This window comes from Poeciliopsis prolifica, unplaced genomic scaffold (assembly GCF_027474105.1).
Source record: "Poeciliopsis prolifica strain line A6 unplaced genomic scaffold, Auburn_PproV2 SCAFFOLD108, whole genome shotgun sequence".
Taxonomy (NCBI): domain Eukaryota; kingdom Metazoa; phylum Chordata; class Actinopteri; order Cyprinodontiformes; family Poeciliidae; genus Poeciliopsis; species Poeciliopsis prolifica.
Genome location: NW_026562483.1, coordinates 152,501 through 175,000, shown reverse-complemented (window position 1 = coordinate 175,000; position 22,500 = coordinate 152,501). Strand labels below are relative to the sequence as shown.

The 22,500-nt window shown below is 42.9% G+C and overlaps 1 protein-coding gene across 1 annotated transcript in view; it reads right to left on the bottom strand.

The window, feature by feature from the left end:
* LOC129354324 (protein FAM13B-like) overlaps positions 1-22,500 on the bottom strand; it is a 52,801-nt gene that overhangs the window by 5,743 nt on the left and 24,558 nt on the right. The window contains 11 exon segments of the mRNA XM_055023824.1: positions 28-180; positions 182-287; positions 581-651; positions 1,081-1,217; positions 2,482-2,530; positions 3,340-3,426; positions 4,584-4,591; positions 5,317-5,458; positions 5,725-5,796; positions 7,099-7,143; positions 16,932-17,053. Coding sequence (XP_054879799.1) covers positions 28-180; positions 182-287; positions 581-651; positions 1,081-1,217; positions 2,482-2,530; positions 3,340-3,426; positions 4,584-4,591; positions 5,317-5,458; positions 5,725-5,796; positions 7,099-7,143; positions 16,932-17,053 — 992 coding nt within the window.

The window sequence follows — 22,500 nt, the reverse complement described above, 5'->3', positions numbered from 1 at the left end:
CAAACAGGAGGGCGGTTCCGGTCATACCGCTGCGCCTTGCAGGGCGAGGCGGCGTCCGCGTCCTGCTGCAGGAAGCGCTGGGTGCTGTGCGCTCCGAAGTCCAGGAAGCGGCGGGCCAGGATGTGCGGGTGCGAGCGCAAAGACGACGGCGAGTCGTCCTGCAGTCCCTCGCCGTCGTCCCCGGCCGTCGTCCTCCAGCGGCAGCGGAACCATGCGGCCGGCGAGCGGCGACAGCTGCGCCTCGCTGTCCGTGTCGTCCTGCCAGGATTTGAACGCCGGAACCGGGTCTGGAAGAGAATCCGGGTCAACATCAGAAAAGGTTTACGGAAACATAAACCCTCTAACTCACTGCTACAGCAGCCAGCGGGGCGAGCGACCTCAGAAAACCCGTGAGCCGCTCCTCCCCGAGACGTGCAGGTCGACGCCAAGCCACTAGCGGTTAGCGCTACGCTAACAAGCTGAGCCGGAGAGGAAGAGGCCGTTAAAGTGCCGGCCGCAGGCGGAGTGGAGCCCGGCGTTATCGCAGCCGTCAGTGACGCTGAGCGGCGGTGAATAGGTGGACATGAAGCAGCCAACTTACCTTGGCCTTCTCTCTGCAGGTGCATACATGAGAAGTCGATGGGAGGGAGGTGGAGATGGGAAAGGGGGACGCTGTTCGGACGGGCAGAAGAGGAGGAGGAAGAGGAGGGGAAGAGAGATGGAGCCGTGAGATCATCACACAGCGACATTCATTCAACAAACTGAAACCAAATGTCAGCTTCACACCTTTCTAACGAGAAAATGGTCCAAAAGCTCAACGTAGAAATGAATTATTGAAAATAAGTTTTGATCCATGAAGACGAAGCAAAGCAGCAGAAATCAGCTGTTTTCTACCAAACGAGGCTCCCAGAGATCAAATCTTTACCTATTTATTCAAAACTGCAATAAAATCAGAGTGACAGCAGCGTTTTGACGGCGGCGTCCCTCAGGGCTCCGTCTCTGTGCGACAGAACCGTTTAAACCAGCCAAACGGCCTCAGGAGCTTCTGACCTCCACGACAATCAATCCGGTTCAGGTGAATAATCCGGACGTTCGGGGAACCTACCCTCCCACTGGTGGTCCGGGAACAGCTGGAGGTGGGGGCTGTGGGGGGCGGAGCTCGGTTGGCACGGCGACAGGCGGTTCCTGTTGGCCTCGCTGGTGTTGGCGTTCTGATCGCAGCCGAACGAATCAGAGTCCTGAGAGGAGAGACGGACCAATCACAGCCAGTTAGGACGGCAATAAATATATGGAAACATTTCACTGCCCCAAATTCCTGAGATTAATTCAGGAGCAGCAAAAGTTTTTGGTTTTAACCAGAGGTTTTCAAACGGGGGGGTCGTGGGCCTCACGGCGGGCGTGGCGTGACCTGACAGGGTCATGAGATTAATAAGACATCATGTCTGTTCGGCTTTAAATATAGACATGAATTTAATATGTGACACATTGTTAAAATGAGGCTGAAAATAATTAATTTTAACCAGAATGAACAAAAAAAAAACATTCATTCTGCTATAATTTCTGTATTTTATGAAAATGATCACTTTTGGATATCAGTGCCTTTATTAAGCCATTAAAATACAACTGTGAATTAAAGAAGCTACACAGTAAAAATAAACTATTTTCATTTGTATGTATTTATATATGAACTGCAAAAACACCAAATCTGTTCATTTCTGACTGAAATACAAAATTTTATGCCTCTTTATTTGTTACATGTTGGATTTATATTGTGTATTTAAAGACATAATATTGAAATTTAAATATTTATATTTATGTATGTATCTATACAAACAAATGCACTGCAAAATCACCAAATTGTAGGAACTATTTTGTCTATTTTCTAGTGCAGATTTCTTAACATTTAATAGTGTTAAATGTTAAGAAATAGTGAAAAGACTTACAAGAAACTTTTCAAATAGTTTCTTTTAATCCAATAATTCCTTTATTTGGATAAAATAGAGCTGGTTGAACGGGCCGAAACACTGAACTAGAAACTAGACAGAAATACTGGGCAGAATCTGAGTGCTGCTGGTTTCATGAATCCGGTCCGATTCATGAATCTGGACCGGATTCATGAATCGGACCGGATTCATGAATCTGGACCGGATTCATGAATCGGACCGGATTCATGAATCGGACCGGATTCATGAATCTGGACCGGATTCATGAATCTGGACCGGATTCATGAATCGGACCGGATTCATGAATCGGACCGGATTCATGAATCTGGACCGGATTCATGAATCGGACCGGATTCATGAATCTGGACCGGATTCATGAATCTGGACCGGATTCATGAATCGGACCGGATTCATGAATCGGACCGGATTCATGAATCTGGACCGGATTCATGAATCGGACCGGATTCATGAATCCGGTCCGATTCATGAATCTGGACCGGATTCATGAATCGGACCGGATTCATGAATCGGACCGGATTCATGCGTCCTGTACTCACACAGCTGATGGGACCGTCTGCTCCATGGCGTCCAACCGCTGATTGTCCTGCCTGATGACAACAAACAAATATTGAAAGCAAAACTTGCTGTGATTTCTGTTCCTCCGTGTGACGGAGCGTCACATGTTGGCTTCAGAGCGACTGAGTCAGAGAAAAACAAACTGGAAAATGTTGCTCCGGAAAGTTCGTTCAGACAGAAATTAATTCAGGAAAAACTAAATTTGGTGGCATTTTTTATATCTTGATTATAAACATCCAGTGAAAAGCAATAAACCAATAAATCACAAGATAAATTAAGGCTCAATAACTTACATTTCTTGGTTAATCATGTTTCTCTATTCTTCCATAAACTGGATGATAAAATCTTCAGTCTGGTCTCAAATAAACTTTATTTTGAAGGACAACTTTGTTTACAGATTCTTCATAATTCATTTTATTTGTTTGCTTTTGTTGTTTTGTTTCTTTATTTTGGAAATTTTAAATATTTTCCAGTTTCAGTTCCTCCTATGGATTAAAAGTTTATTGATCTTTGGGAATGAGTTAATCTCTTATATATATTACTTGAAAATGGTGTCCAACAACAACATTATTGTCCATTGCTATAACTTATTGATCAGCAACACAATGTTTGTTGCTAAAAAGAAAAACAAACCTAGAAATACGATCAACATGAAATGTGGGATATTGTTTATTGGTGCTTTTCCTGTAAAATCTGTTTATGTTTTAAATCTACGATAATTTACAGAAATATTGATCAGGTAAAGATGAAAACAGTTTTAAAACATGAATTCTGAGACGTTTGGTGCGTTAAAAGCAGCAACAGGAAGCAGCAACAGGAAGCAGAAACACGATGCGATCACCTGGCAGTGATGAAGTTCTTCCCAGCGTCTGTGGCAGCTTCTGGATCCAGATCCATTCCTGAGCTCTCCTCCTCCCCCCGGCTCCCGCTGGAAGCTGGGAAAACCACAGACAGCCACAGATTCATCACGAAACTTTCCAAAAGCAGAAGAGACGACAAGAACAGAAAGCAAACTCTGCTGGGCGTCCACAAGCGCCGGTGAATCCCAATTCAGACGATTCCCTCCCCAGAGCGGGAAAAACCGAAACGAAACGAAACGCTGATCATCTGGAAACATTTTCCAGAAAAACAGAACGATGTGAGTTATGATTTAAACTTCAGCTGCTTTTTAAAACCTGTGAGCGGTTCCCTCCTGCTCTGCTGATGCTGGCAAATAAAAGTGGGGCTCGAGGGCTACCGGTGGGTCGCGAGACACCAACTGAGGGGTCCACAGATGATTCTGATAATCATCACAAAACAGAAAAAAAACTAAATGTAGCTTTATCATAAGATAATCAAATCCAAATGTGTTATGAAATTAATATAGCAATAAATTAATAAAATTAAATTGAAAAACGTTTTCATTTAATACGTCTTTAAACGTATTAAATGAATATGTTTAGAGACGTAATAAATACAATTGCATAATTGTATTTATTTTAAATGAAATAAATATAGCGTTAAGTAATTCTGAGTATTTTATATAGCTTAAGAATTAAAACTCTAGATTTTTATATCAGATCCAATTTCAATTGTTCATCTATTTTCAGAAAAAAAAAGAAATTACTAATATTTTCCAAAGTAGCTTTTACTTCAATAATCCCTTCTTTGAGCTTCAAGATGGAAAAAAGTGTTTAATTCTGATATAAAGTAATATTAGCAGAATGAATATGCAATTTTACCAGAAAAATGTCTTCAAATGAAAAGAAAAAAGTCGTTTTAATCAGAAATGTTGTCAAGATCTTTTGGTTTTTGGTAGAATCAGCTGTTTTTCCTCTGTTGTCTGTTTAATTTATCCTGCTAAAAACAGAAACAATCGATCTAGGAAACAACAGAATAATCAGAAAAAGCAGAAGCAGTCATTAAAACTGGATCTGGATCTTTCTGCTCAACAAAAGGTTCATTGACTGCTGATAATTTGTTGCTGATGTGTTAAAAGATTAAATATTTTCTTATCTCTGGAAGATAAAGTGTAACTTCACAAGATGCTCAACATTCCTCACTTTCATTTTGTTAGTTTTTATGTAGGAGTTCTCGTAAAACAACACTTTATTCTCCTAAAGTTGCAACTGTAAGCTTGTAAAATCAGTAAGATTAAAATGGCAGACGGGGATTTAAAGGGCCAGCAGCGCAGAAAAGCCGGTCAGAAAACCCGAGGTTTAAATGTGCGAGACGATGGGACGTCCCGCAGCGGAGACACTGTGTCCTCTCAGAGAAAAGAATCGACAAACCGGCTGGAGGTGTGTGTTACCTGTATGTGTGTGTTACCTGTGTGTGTGTGTGTGTTGTGTGTGTGTTACCTGTGTGTGTGTGTGTTACCTGTGTGTGTGTGTTTACTTGTGTGTGTGTGGTGTTACCTGTGTGTGTGTTACCTGTGTGTGTGTGTGTGTGTGTGTGTGTGAGTGTGTGCGTGTGTGTCGGTGTGTGTGTGTGTGAGTGTGTGTGTGTGTGTGTGTGTGTGTGTGTGTATGTGTGTGTGTTACCTGTGTGTGTGTGTGTGAGTGTGTGTGTGTGTATGTGTGTGTGTGAGTGTGTGTATGTGTGTGTGTTACCTGTGTGTGTGTGTGTGTGTGTGTGTGTGTGTGTGTGTGTATGTGTGTGTGTTACCTGTGTGTGTGTGTGTTGTGTGTGTGTGTGTGTGTATGTGTGTGTTACCTGTGTGTGTGTGTGTGTGTGTGTGTGTGTGTGTGTGTGTGTGTGTGTGTGTGTTGTGAGTAATTTCAGTTTGAGTCCAGAGTTGGTTTTCTGTTTTCGGGGTCAAACTGAAAACGATGCTGACCTCTGCGTTGCTCTCGCGCGGCGGCTGCTGCTCGCTCTGTTCTCGCGGGGTTTCCCTCTCTGCGTCGCAGGGACTGTCTGTTTGTTGTTCTTCCTCCTCGTCGTCATGGCAGTCCTGCTCTTCAGGCTCGGAGGGACTCATCCTGGTAATAAAGCAACAAAAACACGTTAAACTGGAAACAAATGTTAGTTACAAGTCAAATAAAACTTTAATCAGTGTTTGCATGATGCTGCCATCACCGTGCTTCTCCAGTCGCCGCCTTGTGTGTCCTTCTGTTTATCTGCATCTTTTAATGTTTTTCTAATGAAAACTGAGGTGCTTAAATAAAAATCTGCAGACTGCGGCATTTTTTAAACAGAATAATTAAGCCAATAATCATTTCCTAAAATAAGCGAGTTTTCCTGGTACCTCTTGCTGATGTTGGTTTTCAGCTCAAAGAAGTGCTGCTCCACTGCAGCCCTGATGGTTCTCTGAATTATCCTGAAAAACACAAAGAAAAATCACATTTATTAACAAGTTTTCAGTGACTTAAACTTTCATGTTGTTCACTGTATGAATGTCGAATGATATGAGTTGGAGTTTCTCTGATAAGACCATGGAAACAGGACTGAGGGGCTTCAGGTGGGCTTACTTTAACTATGCCAAACCATTCATCCTCCGATTGGAGAACCTGAGACGGCGGCAGAGCGATTCAAGCTAACGGCTAAATCAACCTGAAACAGCAAACCTTCCCCAAAACATTCCCGTTTCGCTTCTTCTGAATAAGAAAAGTTAATTTACAGGTAAAGTTTCAGCAGGAAGTTTGACTGGCAGATTATTTCATTTTTAACAAATTCAAATCTAGTTTATTGATCCCAAAGGGGAAATTAAATAATGTTTTCCCATGTTCTAACAATCTGCCATTATTAATCAATATTAAAACATTATTGACTTAAATCAAGTTTCTATTTCTTCATGAAAAATTACTTGTAACTGCAAAAACACAAAATCTTACCAAATGTTTGTGTTTAGTTTCATCTGCAAATATTCCAGTACAGCTGGAATGAGACACTGGTTCCACTGGTTCCACTGGCAGATCAATTTACTGGTTACAAGAGAGAAAATCTGCTGATGGAACAATTATTGACTTGCTGAAAAGTTACTTGTAAGTTAGTTTTGTTGTATTTCAGGTTTATTAAGATATTTGCACTAGAAACTAAATAAAGAGATGCTGTAAGGTTCTGTGTTTTTGCAGTGCAACTATCAGGCACGGCGGCTGCAGCATCATGCTGCGGGGCCAAATATCCAACCAGAAAAATACTAGAATACCTTATCCCCTCAGGTTCTCTGTGACACTTAACCTGATATTATTGGACACAGAAAGCTCTTCTAATGACGCTGTTATTATTATTAATGTGCGTTTAACTTCTCTAAGTTCGGATTAATAAAATAATATCCCGTAATATGAGCTTGTTTCGTCACAGAAAATGGTTTCATGCTGCCTCCGTCCCATGAGAGAAGAATCTGCCTGACAGTCATGTGATTTCATCGCCGTGAGGCTCCAAAACCAACAAGCTGAGCAAAACGCTTCAGTTTAGCTCTGCAAAGGAAACACCAGCAGGCCAGCAGCCTCCTCCGTTCTGCCCGTTCACATCCCGCCTTCATCTCTGGAGACGCCTTCATTCATCACCCACAGGACATTCACCAATATTTCAACCTGCTCAGAGCTGCGCAGACGTCAGAGCTGCGCAGACGTCAGAGCTGCGCAGACGTCAGGCTGCGGAGAAACGAACAGAAACTTACTCAGCAGAGTCAGCCGGCAGGATGGACATGGGGGAGAGGCGGGAGCTGCAGGAGGAAGGGACAGACACAGACGTTAGGACAGGAAGTTCCTCTGCAGAACCTGCAGTGGACCCGGTTCTGACAAATCTGATCAGAACCGGTCTGAAACGGATCCGACCCGGACCGAGTGAAGGCAACAGAAACAAGGCCCGCCGCCGCTCTGGGTTATTTAGACTGGACGTCTGCTAGATCTGATTCGAGAGAGAGAGTGTGTGTGTGTGTGTGTCTGTGTGTGGGTGTGTGTGTCTCTGTGTGTGTGCGTGTGTGTGTGCGTAAAGCAACAGAAAACACACTTCAAGGGCAGCAGACGGATCAATAATTTAAATTATTAAAAGTGGAGAACGATAATAACTTTTATGTTTATTCTTCTCAACAGCTTTTCATCAAAATCTCACAAATGTTGCTAAAGCAGAAGCAGAAAAACTTCCACATAATTTTACTCAAGATAAAAAGTATTTGGTAAAAGTACTGAATCATTAATCATTTAATATTTAAATTACATCATCAGATGGACAAAAATATAAAGGTAAGAGGAAATCTTTGTATTCTAAGTTGAAATAATTGATAACAATAAATGACAGAATCTGGCAAAAGAAGTTTTTAGTAGAAACTTGTGAAACTTTAACCGAAGCTGCAAGTTTGAATCCGTCTGGTTTGTTTTTCATTCAGTAGAAGAAAATCCACAAATTTTACTCGAGTAGAAATACTTCACAATAAAATGACTCCAGTAAAAGTACAGCGTAGTGAAAGTTTATTTTTCCAAAACGTTAAACATGACAATGAGTTTACTAGTTACTACCCAGCTCTGTCTGTTGGAACTTTGACTAGACCGAGTGTCCATCGTGCGTCTCTCTTCTTGCTGGTCACTGCGCTGACCCGACAGAACCACCGCTGACCCGACAGAACCGCCACTGACCCAGCTGATGACATCCGACGGCCCTGAGGGACTCCACCTCAGGGCCCTGAGGGACTCCACCTCAGGGCCCTGAGGGACTCCACCTCAGGGCCCTGAGGGACTCCACCTCAGGGCCGTTCAGTAGCTGAGACAGGATCTGCTCTTACACCATCGGGTCCCTGGGAGCCTGAATATGGCGGCTGTTCCTTACACCAAACGGCGCTGCGACCCAACGCAACACGGACTCCGTGTTCTCGGACGGCGTGTTCTCGGACGCCGTGTTCTCGGACGCCGTGTTCTCGGACGGCGTGTTCTCGGACGCCGTGTTCTCGGACGCCGTGTTCTCGGACGGCAGATACCTTTCTGCAGGATGCTGGAGGGCAAAATCCCGGAGAAACGGCTGTAAAGACTAAAGTGGAATCACGAGGAAACAACCTTTTGCAGAACTTAAATCACCAACACAAAGCGAAACTCAGAAACTTTCTCAGGATTGGGCCTGAACTCTGGGAGAAATGAAGGCGCCGCACACGAGGGCCGACTAGCTCTGGCTGTTGGTCACTGTTTGTTTCCAGAAGTAAACTTTTCTTTATTCTTGAGCACAATGTTTCGGAAACAGATAAAAAACCCGGTTCACTGTAAAACTCAACTTCAGCACAAAATGCTGTAAGGTTTTTCCCAGATTTGGACCTGAATGTTTTGCTCCTGCTGCAGGTTTCATGACTCGATGCCGCAGCAGAAACCTGAAGGTGGTGAAGAACAAAGCGGTTCTGCAGGGCTGGACCTGCTGGACATCCGCTGCATTACAGGAACAGCGGCAGAAACCTGATTACTCCGACTGCATTGGCTTCCTTTCGTACGTTCAGCAGCAAGACTCCTTCCTGTTACGGTCTCCGAGGTTCACCAGCTACTTTGGTAGCAAAGCCTCAGTCTGACTTTTTCCAGCTTCTCTCTCAGTGAACCTGGTTTTCCAGCAGGTCTCAGTTTGGGTTGAGCTTCAGCCTGGATCGCTCTGAGCCTCTGAGCCACTTCCTGTCCATCGAGTTGGTCAAACCTGCATCCAGGTGTTGCCACATCCTTTAGCTCATCCGGTGGAAGAAGCTCCTGAAGTTCAGCTGAGGTTCCTGACCTGAAACTACTAACCGGCCTGAGCCGCCACCGAGCCAAGCAGTCGGATTAGAGCCCAGAAACAGAGATAAGATCCTGTGACATCTTAAAGAATCACACCTCAACGCTTTGAAAGGAACCCAACAGGAAGCTAATCTGCTTTCATTAGCGTCACTGGAGCAGCTTTCATTTCTAAAGAGTGAACTTCCTCCATTTCAGCCGTTTTCACCATCAGCAGCTTCACTTCAGCTTCATCTGAACAGATTCAGGAGGTTTCTAACCGACCAGGTATCACAGCTGAGCAAGTGGATCACCAGATTACTCCTCAGGATATGGACTATGTTTACATCGGGGGTCCAAAGTGTGGCCCGGGGGCCGATGGGGCCCCTCTAAAGCATGTTGGCTGGTCCTCTAAGTTCAACTTGGCCTGCAAACAAAGGTGGCTGATGCAGATGGACGCTTCCATTTTTCAGGGAAATATTCTCTAAATATTTTTTTACAGAATAACGTCTTCTTAAAAATATGTGGTGCAAAAATAGATTCCCATTTTCTCAGGAGCAAAAGCTGTCAGTTTTCCACAAAACTCTGATTATTGTGTTTACTTTAATAAAATTTAAATTATTTAGTTTATTATTAAGCCGATAAAATTTAAAACAACAGTTTTTGAATGTTATTAGTAAAATGTTCCATTTTCCATCAAGGCAAAACGTTTGGAGCCTCTGGATTATATAATCTGGAGACAGTATGATGTATGTGTGTGTGTGTGTGTGTGTGTGTGTGTGTGTGTGTGTGTGTGTGTGTGTGTGTGTGTGTGTGTGTGTGTGTGCGTGGCAGCAGGAAGTTTAATTTGTGATTCTGCAGAAGTGCTGCTGTCAGCACAACATCTGCGTGCTGAGATCTGGCTGGACGGGAACAGGCTGCAGCACTTCGCCCAAACCCCGGCGAGGCTGCAGCCCAGGAAACGCGCGGCAGCCCAGGAAACGCGCGGCTCGCTTTCACAGCTCGGGTCGGTCGGTCTCCGTTCAACCCAACGTTTCCCAGCAGCTCCGCAGATTCAGCCTAAACACGGCTTGGTTACCCAAACCGCAGTTAACAAAATGTCTGTGCTTTTCTCCCCTAAACTCCTGCAGTTGACAAAAACTCAAACTTGCTTTCACTGTTATCATCAGCAGAACTTAATGTTCCATAAACAGCTACAAACCTTGAAGTCTGCTCTCAGAAACAGGAACAATTCATCTAAACAATCTGAAGCTCGATTCGAAAGGAGGAAATGATATAAACACAATCCAAACCAAGAACGTAAGATACTCTGGATTTATTCACCAACAGTTTGCCGACATGTTAAATAATGAATGATGCATCTCAGACAGTCTGCGTTTTACATAACATGGAGCTGCTGCGTGAGGAAAGGCCGGCGCCTCACAACCGGCTCACTTCCTTTGGTTCTGCTTCCTTTTCATCCGGGTGAATCAACAAACAGACTTTCTGTGAGCCCAACCACCCATCATCACCATGCATCCACCCATCATCCACCATGCATCCACCCATCATCCACCATGCATCCACCCATCATCCACCATGCATCCACCCATGCATCCACCCATCATCCACATGCATCCACCCATCATCCACCATGCATCCACCCATGCATCCACCATGCATCCACCCATCATCCACCATGCATCCACCCATGCATCCACCATGCATCCACCATCATCCACCCATCATCCACCATGCATCCACCCATCATCCACCATGCATCCACCCCATCATCCACCCATCATCCCCCATCATCCACCATCCATCCACCCATCATCCACCCATCATCCACCATGCATCCACCCATGCATCCACCATGCATCCACCCATCATCCACCATGCATCCACCATGCATCCACCCATCATCCACCCATCATCCACCATGCATCCACCATCCATCCACCCATCATCCACCATCCATCCACCCATCATCCACCCATCATCCACCCATCATCCACCCATCATCCACCCATCATCCACCATCCATCCACCCATCATCCACCATGCATCCACCATGCATCCACCCATCATCCACCCATCATCCACCCATCATCCACCATCCATCCACCATCCATCCACCCATCATCCACCCATCATCCACCATCCATCCACCCATCATCCACCATGCATCCACCCTTGCATCCAACCCAGAGGAGTTACGTAAAGCTGCTGTTTACCTCTGCAGCAGGATGTCACAGGCCATCCTCATGTTTCCAGCCAGGTTTCCTCTCAGGCTGATCTGTGCCAGAACCGGTCCACCCTGTAGGTGTGTCAATGTCAAGACTCGGCTTGTTTTCCAAGTTTCTTTGTCCCTTTTGTTTGTTTGGTTTTTTTTGCTGACCGGCTCAGAAAAAAAACGTCTGCTTTTATTCTTCTGGAGTGAAAATCCGACTCGACTTCTGGTCTCTTCTGTTGGGTTATCCCAGCCGAGCGCTTCGCGGCACCAGAGTCAGAACCAGCAGGTCCAGCAGCAGAGCCCACATCACCTGGATGCATAATGTGGCCCAAGAGAGAGAGAGAGCGAGAGGTCGTCTCAGTCTGCTCTCTGAAAAGTGCTGCAGTAAACAGCCAGCTCTGCTCAAATATATGAGCTCCTGATGTAACCACGCAACAGCCTGAGGAGGGCCAATGGACGGCAGAGGCTGGGCCAGCAGCCAATAGGGAGGAGCGATGGAGCAGAGGGAGGGGCTTCCTGTCAGTGATGAATAGAAAGTCAGCGGGTCCTGCAGCGGTCCGCTGGGCGGTGCAGAGCCGCGTTAAAATACACATGAACCAGAACCAAACCGATTTCATCCTCCAACCGGCAACTGCTTATCAAACGCATTAAGAGATTTAATAAAATACAGAGCGGACAGAGACAGCAACAAAAGATCACCGAGACAAAGAGAGGAAAACAGAAATAATCATTTAAAAAACACTTTGTTCAGTAAATCTGACTTTTCTCCAGCTTAAATCTGTGGAGGTTTTATTTTTAGAGCGATTTGGCTCAGACATGAGTCATGGTTTAATGACATGACTCATCAAAAAACTAAAAGAGACAAAAATCTATTAAATACAGACTAAATGGGAATATTCAGCATGTTGTGTGCAGCTCAAAAACTGCTCAGGTTCTGTTTATACAGTTAATGTTTTTGCACTTTAAAAACTCCTCAGGATAGGATTTTATGTATATCTACGTTATAATTCTGTTAAGGTTTATGCAGCAATTTCAACTTTTCTATAAAAACATGTCATGGCGAAAGAAAATAATGCAAATTGCAAAGCTTTTTTTTCAGTAAATCCAGGCAGAAATAATCACAAAAAACACAACAGGAAGAGAAATTAGTAAAAAATCAATAGTTTTTTTCTAGTCGCATCTCCGTTTTGGCCACCAAGAGACACGGTTGCCATTCGCATCAGGAGAAACTACAATAAAACAATTCAGGACACAAAATCATTTTCAACATGTTGTATTCAGGGCTCCTCAAATCCAGCATTAATGGAGCCATTTAATCTTTTTTATTTGCACCTAAATTAAAGGTAAGAAGGAAAACAAAGCAGATAAATGTGAGTTTCTGCCTGGGAATCATGCAGCTTATTCAGGAAAATTAATCAATCACCAAAGTTAGGAAACATGACAGTAATTAAATTTAGCAGTAAAATAATCACAACCACAGAATGTGAGCTGCAGTTGAATAAACCCAGAAGAAGAATCTGAACTTGTAAAAGCTGTGATTTGGATCTGAGGTCAGCCTGCAGAACCGGCGGTCCGGCTCAGATGTGCTGCTGTCTGGGTCAGATAACCAGCCTGGACCCGCCCGGTGCTGCTGAAGTGAAGCCCCTCTCTGGATACTTGAACTGGTTAAATAAACTGTCGTCTTTACAAGAGCATAAAATGTCTCAGTCAGGCTGCAGACACTTCATTATTAAACCTCTAAAACGTTGAAAACAGCATTTAGCGAGAGCTTTTCATTAAAGTAAAGAGTATTTATTGTTGTAACATCATTTCCTCTGCAGAGGAAACCAAAGTGTGGTCGTCCCACCCAATTGGGCCAAACCAGCAGCAGAACGCAGAAGTTCTGGTCCGTCCAGTTAATGTGTGAAACTGTGGACCCCAATCAGATTCAACAGGAAACGCCAATCAGAACTAACAGGAAACGCCAATCAGAACTAACAGGAAACGCCAATCAGAACTAACAGGAAACGCCAAACAGATTCAACAGGAAACGCCAATCAGATTCAACAGGAAACGCCAATCAGATCCAACAGAAAACGCCAATCAGATCCAACAGGAAACGCCAATCAGATTCAACAGGAAACGCCAATCAGATCCAACAGGAAACGCCAATCAGAACTAACAGGAAACGCCAATCAGATTCAACAGGAAACGCCAATCAGAACTAACAGGAAACGCCAATCAGATCCAACAGGAAACGCCAATCAGATCCAACAGGAAACGCCAATCAGATCCAACAGAAAACGCCAATCAGATCCAACAGGAAACGCAATCAGATCCAACAGGAAACGCCAATCAAATCCAACAGGAAACGCCAATCAGATCCAACAGGAAACGCCAATCAGATCCAACAGGAAACGCCAATCAGATGCAACAGGAAACGCCAATCAGATGCAACAGGAAACGCCAATCAGATGCAACAGGAAACGCCAATCAGATGCAACAGGAAACGCCAATCAGATGCAACAGGAAACGCCAATCAGATTCAACAGGAAACGCCAATCAGATTCAACAGGAAACGCCAATCAGATTCAACAGGAAACGCCAATCAGATGCAACAGGAAACACCAATCAGATCCAACAGGAAACGCCAATCAGATGCAACAGGAAACGCCAATCAGATCCAACAGGAAACGCCAATCAGATCCAACAGGAAACGCCAATCAGATCCAACAGGAAACGCCAATCAGATGCAACAGGAAACGATTCAGCACATCGTCTGATTGGTGCTGCAGTCCTTTCAAGACTTTTGCTACATTAATGAAGTGAGGAAAGTTGTTCACATGAACATAAATGTCCGAACAGATATAAGTATTTTTGAGTAAATATCTTCCTCTTTAATATTAGAGAACGGTGGTGAATGGCTGCGCTGTGTTATGTGGACGTTTTAATGTATTTATTTGCCCCTGTTGTTGCCCCAGAGCAAATTGCCCACAGCGAACAATAAACTCCATCAAATGTGAAGGTTTTTAGTAGAAACGGAACAAAAACAAAATCTATTCACAGGAATCACAAATTTCATTTCGGACAATTTAACCGCTGCCAGCCGGCCTCCATTTTGTAACACCATGGAAACGTCGCCATGGAGACGTCGCCATGGAGACGCCGTGGCGACGCGGGATGTTCCAGCACCGTCTCCGTGGCGACGATGCTGGTACCTACGCAGACGGCGCCACAACAAAGAGGAGCTTAAAGAACGGAAAGATGCAATGAAGGGAAACTTTGGACTCATGTTGATTTTCACCAAGGAAAAGGTTCAGAAAATAAAAGTAATAAAGTTGAGAGCTTTGGGAAAACCACCAACAGGCAAAGTTAAGGTGCTGCTCCCTCTGCTTCCTCTGCCAATTCTCTGTATCCACAGGCAATAAAGTTTATCTGCATTTCTATGGTTCCACCAAATAACAAAAACTATCAAAAACTATCTTCCTGGGTGGAAACATCCAGCTGGAGGACGCTGCCTGCAGAAAGGTGGCGCTGTCTCTGGGACCATGTCGTGAAAACACAATGCAAGGAGGAAGCGGAGAAGATTCTGCAGCGTCTCCATTTGTCGTTCAGACTGGAAAAGACCAGGAGGTTCAAACAGTCATCATGAGGAATCGCTGTGAAAGGAAACGATTCCCCATCAATCTGCTTTAGAGTTCCTATAAACTATAAATGACCATAATTCATAACGAATGAGTTAGCGCCATCTTGTTTAGAGACCCAACTGTTGCTGCTCTGACAGGAAGACAGGAAGTGAACGGGAGGCAGAAACAGGTGAATCCTGAAGGCGCCCGGGACGCCAGGCTGTGTGTGTCCTGTTTAGTCCAGATGCTATAAAACGCCTCAGCGGGCCAATAAACAAACACCCAATAAGATCATCTCAGATCAAGAGACTTTACGAGCTGCATGATGGGTAATTTCTGCCTGCTGGGGCAGTTTACTGGTGCGCCGCGTCCACTCACACTGCAGATCAACAACTGATGGCGAGCTTCATCCTCCTCATCCTCCTCTTCCTCCTCTTCCTCCTGTGGTTGGGATTCTTCCTCCTTTCCACAGACAGCGACACTTCCAGGCCGGTCACCAGAGAAGAAATACCAGCGCTTAAATATAGATGTAAAAGGAGCGAAGGCCTCCAGGCGCTAACGCGCGTGTTAGCTGTCAGAGGCCATTACTGCAGGCGACGAAGAGGACAGCCGCCGCTGTCCGTCAAACAGTCAACAACACGATGAGTCACTGGAGGACGACTTCGTCTGAGATCAGCCGCTCCAAGACCCAGCGCAACTTTCAGGAACAGACGCCACATTTAAAATAAGGAACTTTTTCACCTTCCGTCGTCAGGCCGACATTTAAACCAGATACTAAAAACTATACTTGATACCAGATCATTGGAAGGCAGATTCATTCAAATAAATCTGCTTCAATCGATTTCTGAATAAGAATAAGAAATAAGAATGTAAAAAAGAGGCGCTCGCCTCATTAACTGTCAGAAACCTGCTGCTAAATCTGAATTTTCTGGGGTTTTTCTAATGAGGGTCGAACTGTACATCCTGCTGATGCGGTGTCAGTTCTGACAACTTTTATTTCCATCCACCTGCAGCTCATTTTTTACCGCCTGGTGAAAGTCAGTCCTCCGGTGTCGTTAGATAACCTGCCGGCTGACGCAGCATCTGAACTGCTGCAGACGTCAGACATCTGTTCGATGCATCAGACAGTCGGCCTCTGATGCATCCACACTTTCTGCTGCTTTTCCACCTCTCATCTAAAAGAAAACTGTGATTTTGGTGAAAAGAGCCCAAAAAAGTAAACAGATGTTTTTAAATTTCAGATTTAAATAAGATTAAATAAAGTGTTGCTAATGCCAATATCATCACCACCTACAGGTCAAATCTGAGCGCGACAACTTCTCATCACGATTCTTGACTTATAACCAAATATTTACATCTCTGGTCTAAAATGAAAATATTTAGCTTTTCTGCATTGGCATGGAGACAGAAATTATATTTTTCCTCAGAACTCAAAGAGCTTAAGGAAATAAACAAGTACTTCAAAATAAAAGATTTGATATTAAACAACATATAAAAGGCAAATATTAAGCGTATTAATATTAATATTAATACGCTTTTGGTCAATGATCAAAATCTCAAATTTACAGTATGAAATTAATAACAGCCAATCAAAATAAGAAAAGGTGCAACCTTTTATGCAGATCTTGTGTCTTTTTACATAAAACATCTATTTTTATGTGATCTTGAGGTTAGATTTGAAGAGTTTCAGACCTCAGTAAGGAAAATGTTGTTTAAGCTGTAAAAACCCAGAAATTGATCTCAGATCATCTTTTACCAGAACTGTGCAATTAAAAGTTAGCAATAAAATTAGTATTTGTAGAGATGAAGGTCAAGTTTATAGGATTTGTTTGTTGTTTGAAGCTACGAATCGTAGTTTAAATCATATCCGAGCAAAAAAAGCTTTTCCAGGAAGAAGCGCTGTGCTGTAACGCTTCATTCATGTGTGGCGTCCCTCAGGGTTTGATGCTCGGGTCTTTGTTAGATTCAGCCTCACCTGGCTGTGCGGTCGTCGTCGGTGTGGCTGTGTGACTCGGAGGCGGCGGGTCCTTCCTCCCCGTCCTGCGGCAGTTCTTCACATTCTGCTTCACACTTCTCATCGTCCAACAACTCTGTGATCTGAGCAGAGAAACGAGAGAAAAGACTCAAGACCAAATCCAAACAAAGCAAAGGATTTCACTGTTAGACAATATTAATGCAAAGACAGTGAGATTCGTCAGGATATTCTGTGGTGCAGCTGTAAAGAAATGGTGTGAAATGAAAGAAATCTGGTTGCAAAAAAGGAAGAAAACAAACTCCCTTATCTGAAAACGCTAAAACTTCTTTCCACCCTTTTAATTACATTTGTTTTTCAAAAACGAAAGCAGATGTTTTTAATAGAAGTGTTGATACTTCTGTAAGACAACATGCCTGTTTGTTCCACCAGTCATTTAAATATAGATTGGTGTCATGTAGCAGAGCAGCAACGCCACAGAGACAAACTAAATTAAGGATTAATTTCAAGAGGACAGCTGATAGGGAGTCAGGAAAGTGTCGGTCTGAGGTGGCGACAGCCGGGTTCTGTCAGATATCGTTTTCGAGTTGACTTAGCAATGTTCTGAAAGTCATTTTAAAAGACTTGCTCCACCATAACACAGCAAACTGGGGTTAAATAATATCACCTCATTTAACCAAAAGACATGAGAAGAAGTTATTATCTTACTTTGGGTTCTACATCTGAGAAAAACATGACAATGTGGTTAAACAACCCGAACCTTTCCACATGAACAAGCAACTAAGGCAGTTAAATAAACAGACATGTAAATTCACATGAACTGTTTTGAAGGCCTCTTCACGTTCTCTCCCGTCAAATGGGTGGGTGTCAACATGGTGGAAGCTAATGCTAGCTTCTGCTAAATATCTTGGTGTGGCACCTTAGCTTTCAGTAAAAATCATGTTGGTTCAGCACCTTATTGTTAGCTTATGCTAAATGCCATGTTCGTTTAGCAACTTATTGTTAGCTTATGCTAAATGCCATGTTGGTGTAGCACCTTATTGTTAGCTTATGCTAAGTACCATGTTGTTTAGCACTTATTGTTAGTTTATGCTAAATGCCATGTTGGTTTAGCACCTTATTGTTAGCTTATGCTAAATGCCATGTTGGTGTAGCACATTATTGTTAGCTTATGCTAAATACCATGTTGTTGTAGCCCTTATTGTTAGCTTATGCTAAATACCATGTTGGTGTAGCCCCTTATTGTTAGCTTATGCTAAAATACCATGTTGGTTCAGCACCTTATTGTTAGCTTATGCTAAATACCATGTTCGTTTAGCACCTTATTGTTAGCTTATGCTAAATGCCATGTTGGTGTAGCACCTTACTGTTAGTTTATGCTAAATGCCATGTTGGTTTAGCACCTTATTGTTAGCTTATGCTAAATGCCATGTTGGTGTAGCACCTTATTGTTAGCTTATGCTAAATACCATGTTGGTGTAGCACCTTATTGTTAGCTTATGCTAAATACCATGTTGGTGTAGCACCTTATTGTTAGCTTATGCTAAATACCATGTTGGTCAGCACCTTATTGTTAGCTTATGCTAAATACCATGTGGTGTAGCCCCTTATTGTTAGCTTATGCTAAATACCATGTTGGTGTAGCACCTTATTGTTAGCTTATGCTAAATACCATGTTGGTTCAGCACCTTATTGTTAGCTTATGCTAAATACCATGTTCGTTTAGCACCTTATTGTTAGCTTATGCTAAATGCCATGTTGGTGTAGCACCTTACTGTTAGTTTATGCTAAATGCCATGTTGGTGTAGCACCTTATTGTTAGCTTATGCTAAATACCATGTTGGTTTAGCACCTTATTGTTAGCTTATGCTAAATGCCATGTTGGTGTAGCACCTTATTGTTAGCTTATGCTAAATACCATGTTGGTGTAGCACCTTATTGTTAGCTTATGCTAAATACCATGTTGGTGTAGCACCTTATTGTTAGCTTATGCTAAATACCATGTTGGTTCAGCACCTTATTGTTAGCTTATGCTAAATACCATGTTCGCTTAGCACCTTATTGTTAGCTTATGCTAAGTACCATGTTGGTTTAGCACGTTATTGTTAGTTTATGCTAAATGCCATGTTGGTGTAGCACCTTATTGTTAGCTTATGCTAAATGCCATGTTGGTTTAGCCCTTTATTGTCAGGGCAGCTGTGGCTACTACCCAGTAGCTTGCACCATCATGAGCGTGTGCATGAAAGGGTGAATGACTGACTGTTGTCAGTGCTGTGTTGATATGGAGCTTTAACGTTAGTTTCCATTAAATATATTAATATAGCAGTTTGCTAGCATCTGCTAAATTTTAATTTAGTAAATTGGCTTCTGCAGAATATAATCTTGGTAAAGTGCTTTATAGCCATAGCCAGAACTGTAGTTTATTATTAGTGCTTTAGGACCAGCCAAGCTAACTTGCTAGCTAGCGTGCCATTCAGTGCGAGGAACGTTTGAGGCTGTGATGATGATCTTCACCTCCAGTTGGAGAAACAGAGACTTTAATGAAAATCTGGTCATGAAGCTACCAGAGATCTGAGGACCCAGAAACAACGACTCATCTTCTCTTTGAACAGTTTTTACATCGATTTCACCGACGCTCTGCGCTTCTAATAGAAGCTTCTGAGCTGGTTTGGTTCAAACAGAGAAGAAAGACGGGGTTAAAGGTTAAAACTGGCCGCATTAGTGGCCAGTCTTCTCCTCCATTTCTCTCCTTCGCAGCAGCAGCTCCATCTGCTGCTGTCACTGTCACGTCGCTATGGAAACGACTGCTTTAGAAGCTTCTGATTGGCTGTCGGGGACTTCCTGCATCGTCACATGAGCGGATCAGGGAGTATGAGTCATAAAACCGAGAACGAGCGCGTGAGAGACGCCGAATAAAGACGTCTGGTGTTCGGACAGGCTCCGTGTTATTCCACTAAACATTTACTCAAAAGCTGCTTGTTGATCTGGATCAACTTTCAGTAAAAGTTTTTAAAGTGTTGCTAGAGGGTTTTATTCAACCAGAAACAGAAGATCTGAGATTTAGTTGATGTGAAAAAGACACTGAAATATTTAAATTCAAGATGTCATGCAACAAAAGCATTCGCATCTCTGGCTTTTTCACATTCAAAGTATTTTATTAGGATTTTTTGTGCCAGAAATAAAGTAGAGAATTAAACAGAGAGAAAATAATATGTGGGTCAACATGTTCGTGGTGGTGGCAGCATCATGCTGCGGGATGATGGAGCTAAATCCAGGACAAGCCTGTCAGAAAACGTCAGAAGATATGAAACTGGGATCCAACCCCCGATATTGATTTTGATCAAGCAACGGTCTAGTCAAAGTACAGACACAAATATAACTGACCTCTGTCCATTTTTCTATAGTTGTTTTGTGTTTTGCATCCATTTAATTTTGTCCAATATTATTTTTACGTTTCTGTTTTATTGTAAGCTGAATTTTTCGTCATAATTATTAAACACTTAAATGAGTTTTATTCAGATTTGCATAAGCTGAATTTTCCAGATGGGTCAGACTTGGTTATTTCTGCCAATAAAATGTTTTATTCACCAATTAGAGCATATAAAACAAATATTACAGACTATTATTTTAATCTACAAAATAACTAGATGAGAGAATAAACAGCAGCAGCAGTAAAGAAAAGAAGCAGGTGGTAAACATGAAATGTTTTGTGTTAAATAAAGAATATTTCAGGCTGCAGCTGCTTAAAGTTTTTGCTCCATTTGTTCTTTTCACTTTACTGAAACACCCAAAAACTGTCTAATCCCCTGTTGTATAATTCAATGTGAGCATGAGTCACTTCAGAGTCAGAGAGGTTAATGGATGAGGGGCGGAGCTCCGTTACAGAAATAACATTATTCCAGAACAGGCAGAATGAACCTTGGATTACTGCCGTTCTGCTCACTGACATGCAAAACCACTGAATGCGTCTTCAACAGAAACATGTCCTTGTTTTTCTGCGCCGCTCTCCAGCGGCTGACATAGTGAAGCCCGGTTGTGTAAGCGCTCTGCGGCTAACGCCGTTAGCCTCCACTGACTTATGAGCGCGAAGGCAGCTGTGCTGAGTAAGTCGTTAGAAAGTCTGAGATGACGTAACATTAGAGGATCGGAGCGGCTAAATCCCCGTCAGGTTGACCTTGCAAGTTTGTTCATGTGGATAAAAATATTATGTCCTTCACTTAAGACTCTGGGAAATCTTAACGACATCGACTCACAAATCCGTTTAAAAGCAGACGCTGAAGCCGCTGTTGTGTGGCTTTTCAGAGCATAAACACCAGGCTTTGCGTTTTGCACAAGGCCTGTGTTCGTGCTGCGTCTGCCCGAGTGGGCATGAAGACGAGCCGGAGAGCGCGGTGGAATGAAAGGTCGCGACCTTGGCCCTCGTTTGGCTGTGCTGACATCATTAACTTGGCTGCTGGACCGATTGTGGGCCAAGAACAGAACAATAACGGCTGCCTGGCACCGCCGGCGCCATCCAACGGATCCGAACCCGCTCTCCCGGGCGTTTTTCATGGCTGATTCCACTCAACTGGAAAATACCAATAAAGTTTATTATGCTGCTGTTGTAATAATATCCGACATTTCAGCAGTGGGAGAATTTCTCCATTTATGGGGAGAAAAAGACAAGATAAGCACAATATTAGAAATACAACAACAACTAACCATTTAATTTGCTGTTTAGGAAACATCTGATAAATAATAAAAACAAGAAGCCGTTGCATGGTGCTTTCAGCCAGCTGACCGGCAGATACTGCAGAGATCATTAAAGGTTGGACGAAATTCATAAAATATTTCCACTTCACTGATTTCAGTTTTGACACTATTTTTTTTCCTCACAGAAAAGCTAAACCAAAACGTGTTTAGTGATTTTACTCCATTGTGCCAAGTTAACGTCAATCATCATCAGCTCTCTAGCGCCACCATGTTTGTCACGAAGTGATGCAATTACAGGCAGAGGAGAAGTAATTTCTACCCATCAGGAGGTTCAGATTTTATTTTGTTCCACTGAAAAACATTCCTGACTTTAGCAGACATGAAGCCTTTTGAAACAGACCAGCAGCAACAAAGACTTGACCTTCACAGCGCCATCTGCTGGCCGAATGCGGCACAGCAAGGAAAACAACAACTAGAAATTAAACTAAAATTAAACATTTCCCCGTTTCCTGTTGTTTAGGGAACAGTTCCACTTAGTTTTTTGCAAAGTCTCTTTTTATTTCAATTAGCAAGAATGTTCTTTCACTTCTAGATATTGTTAATTTGTGAACAGTTTAAAATTTGGAGAGAACTGCAGATTTATGTCCAGCACTTCAGTTATTTACTCCATTTCTTTTTACAGGTAGAAAGCAGTTTTTAAATTTCTTTTAAAGGATTTATTTGGCCTTCATTTGAGAGAGTTGATCATCCAATTGTCCCAAAAGTTATAAATGATAATGTTGTTTTGAGATCATTTTCCAGTAATATAATATAAATGGAATAATAATAATCAACAAACTTTAACATCCAATAAACATTTAACACTGGAACTGGGAGACAT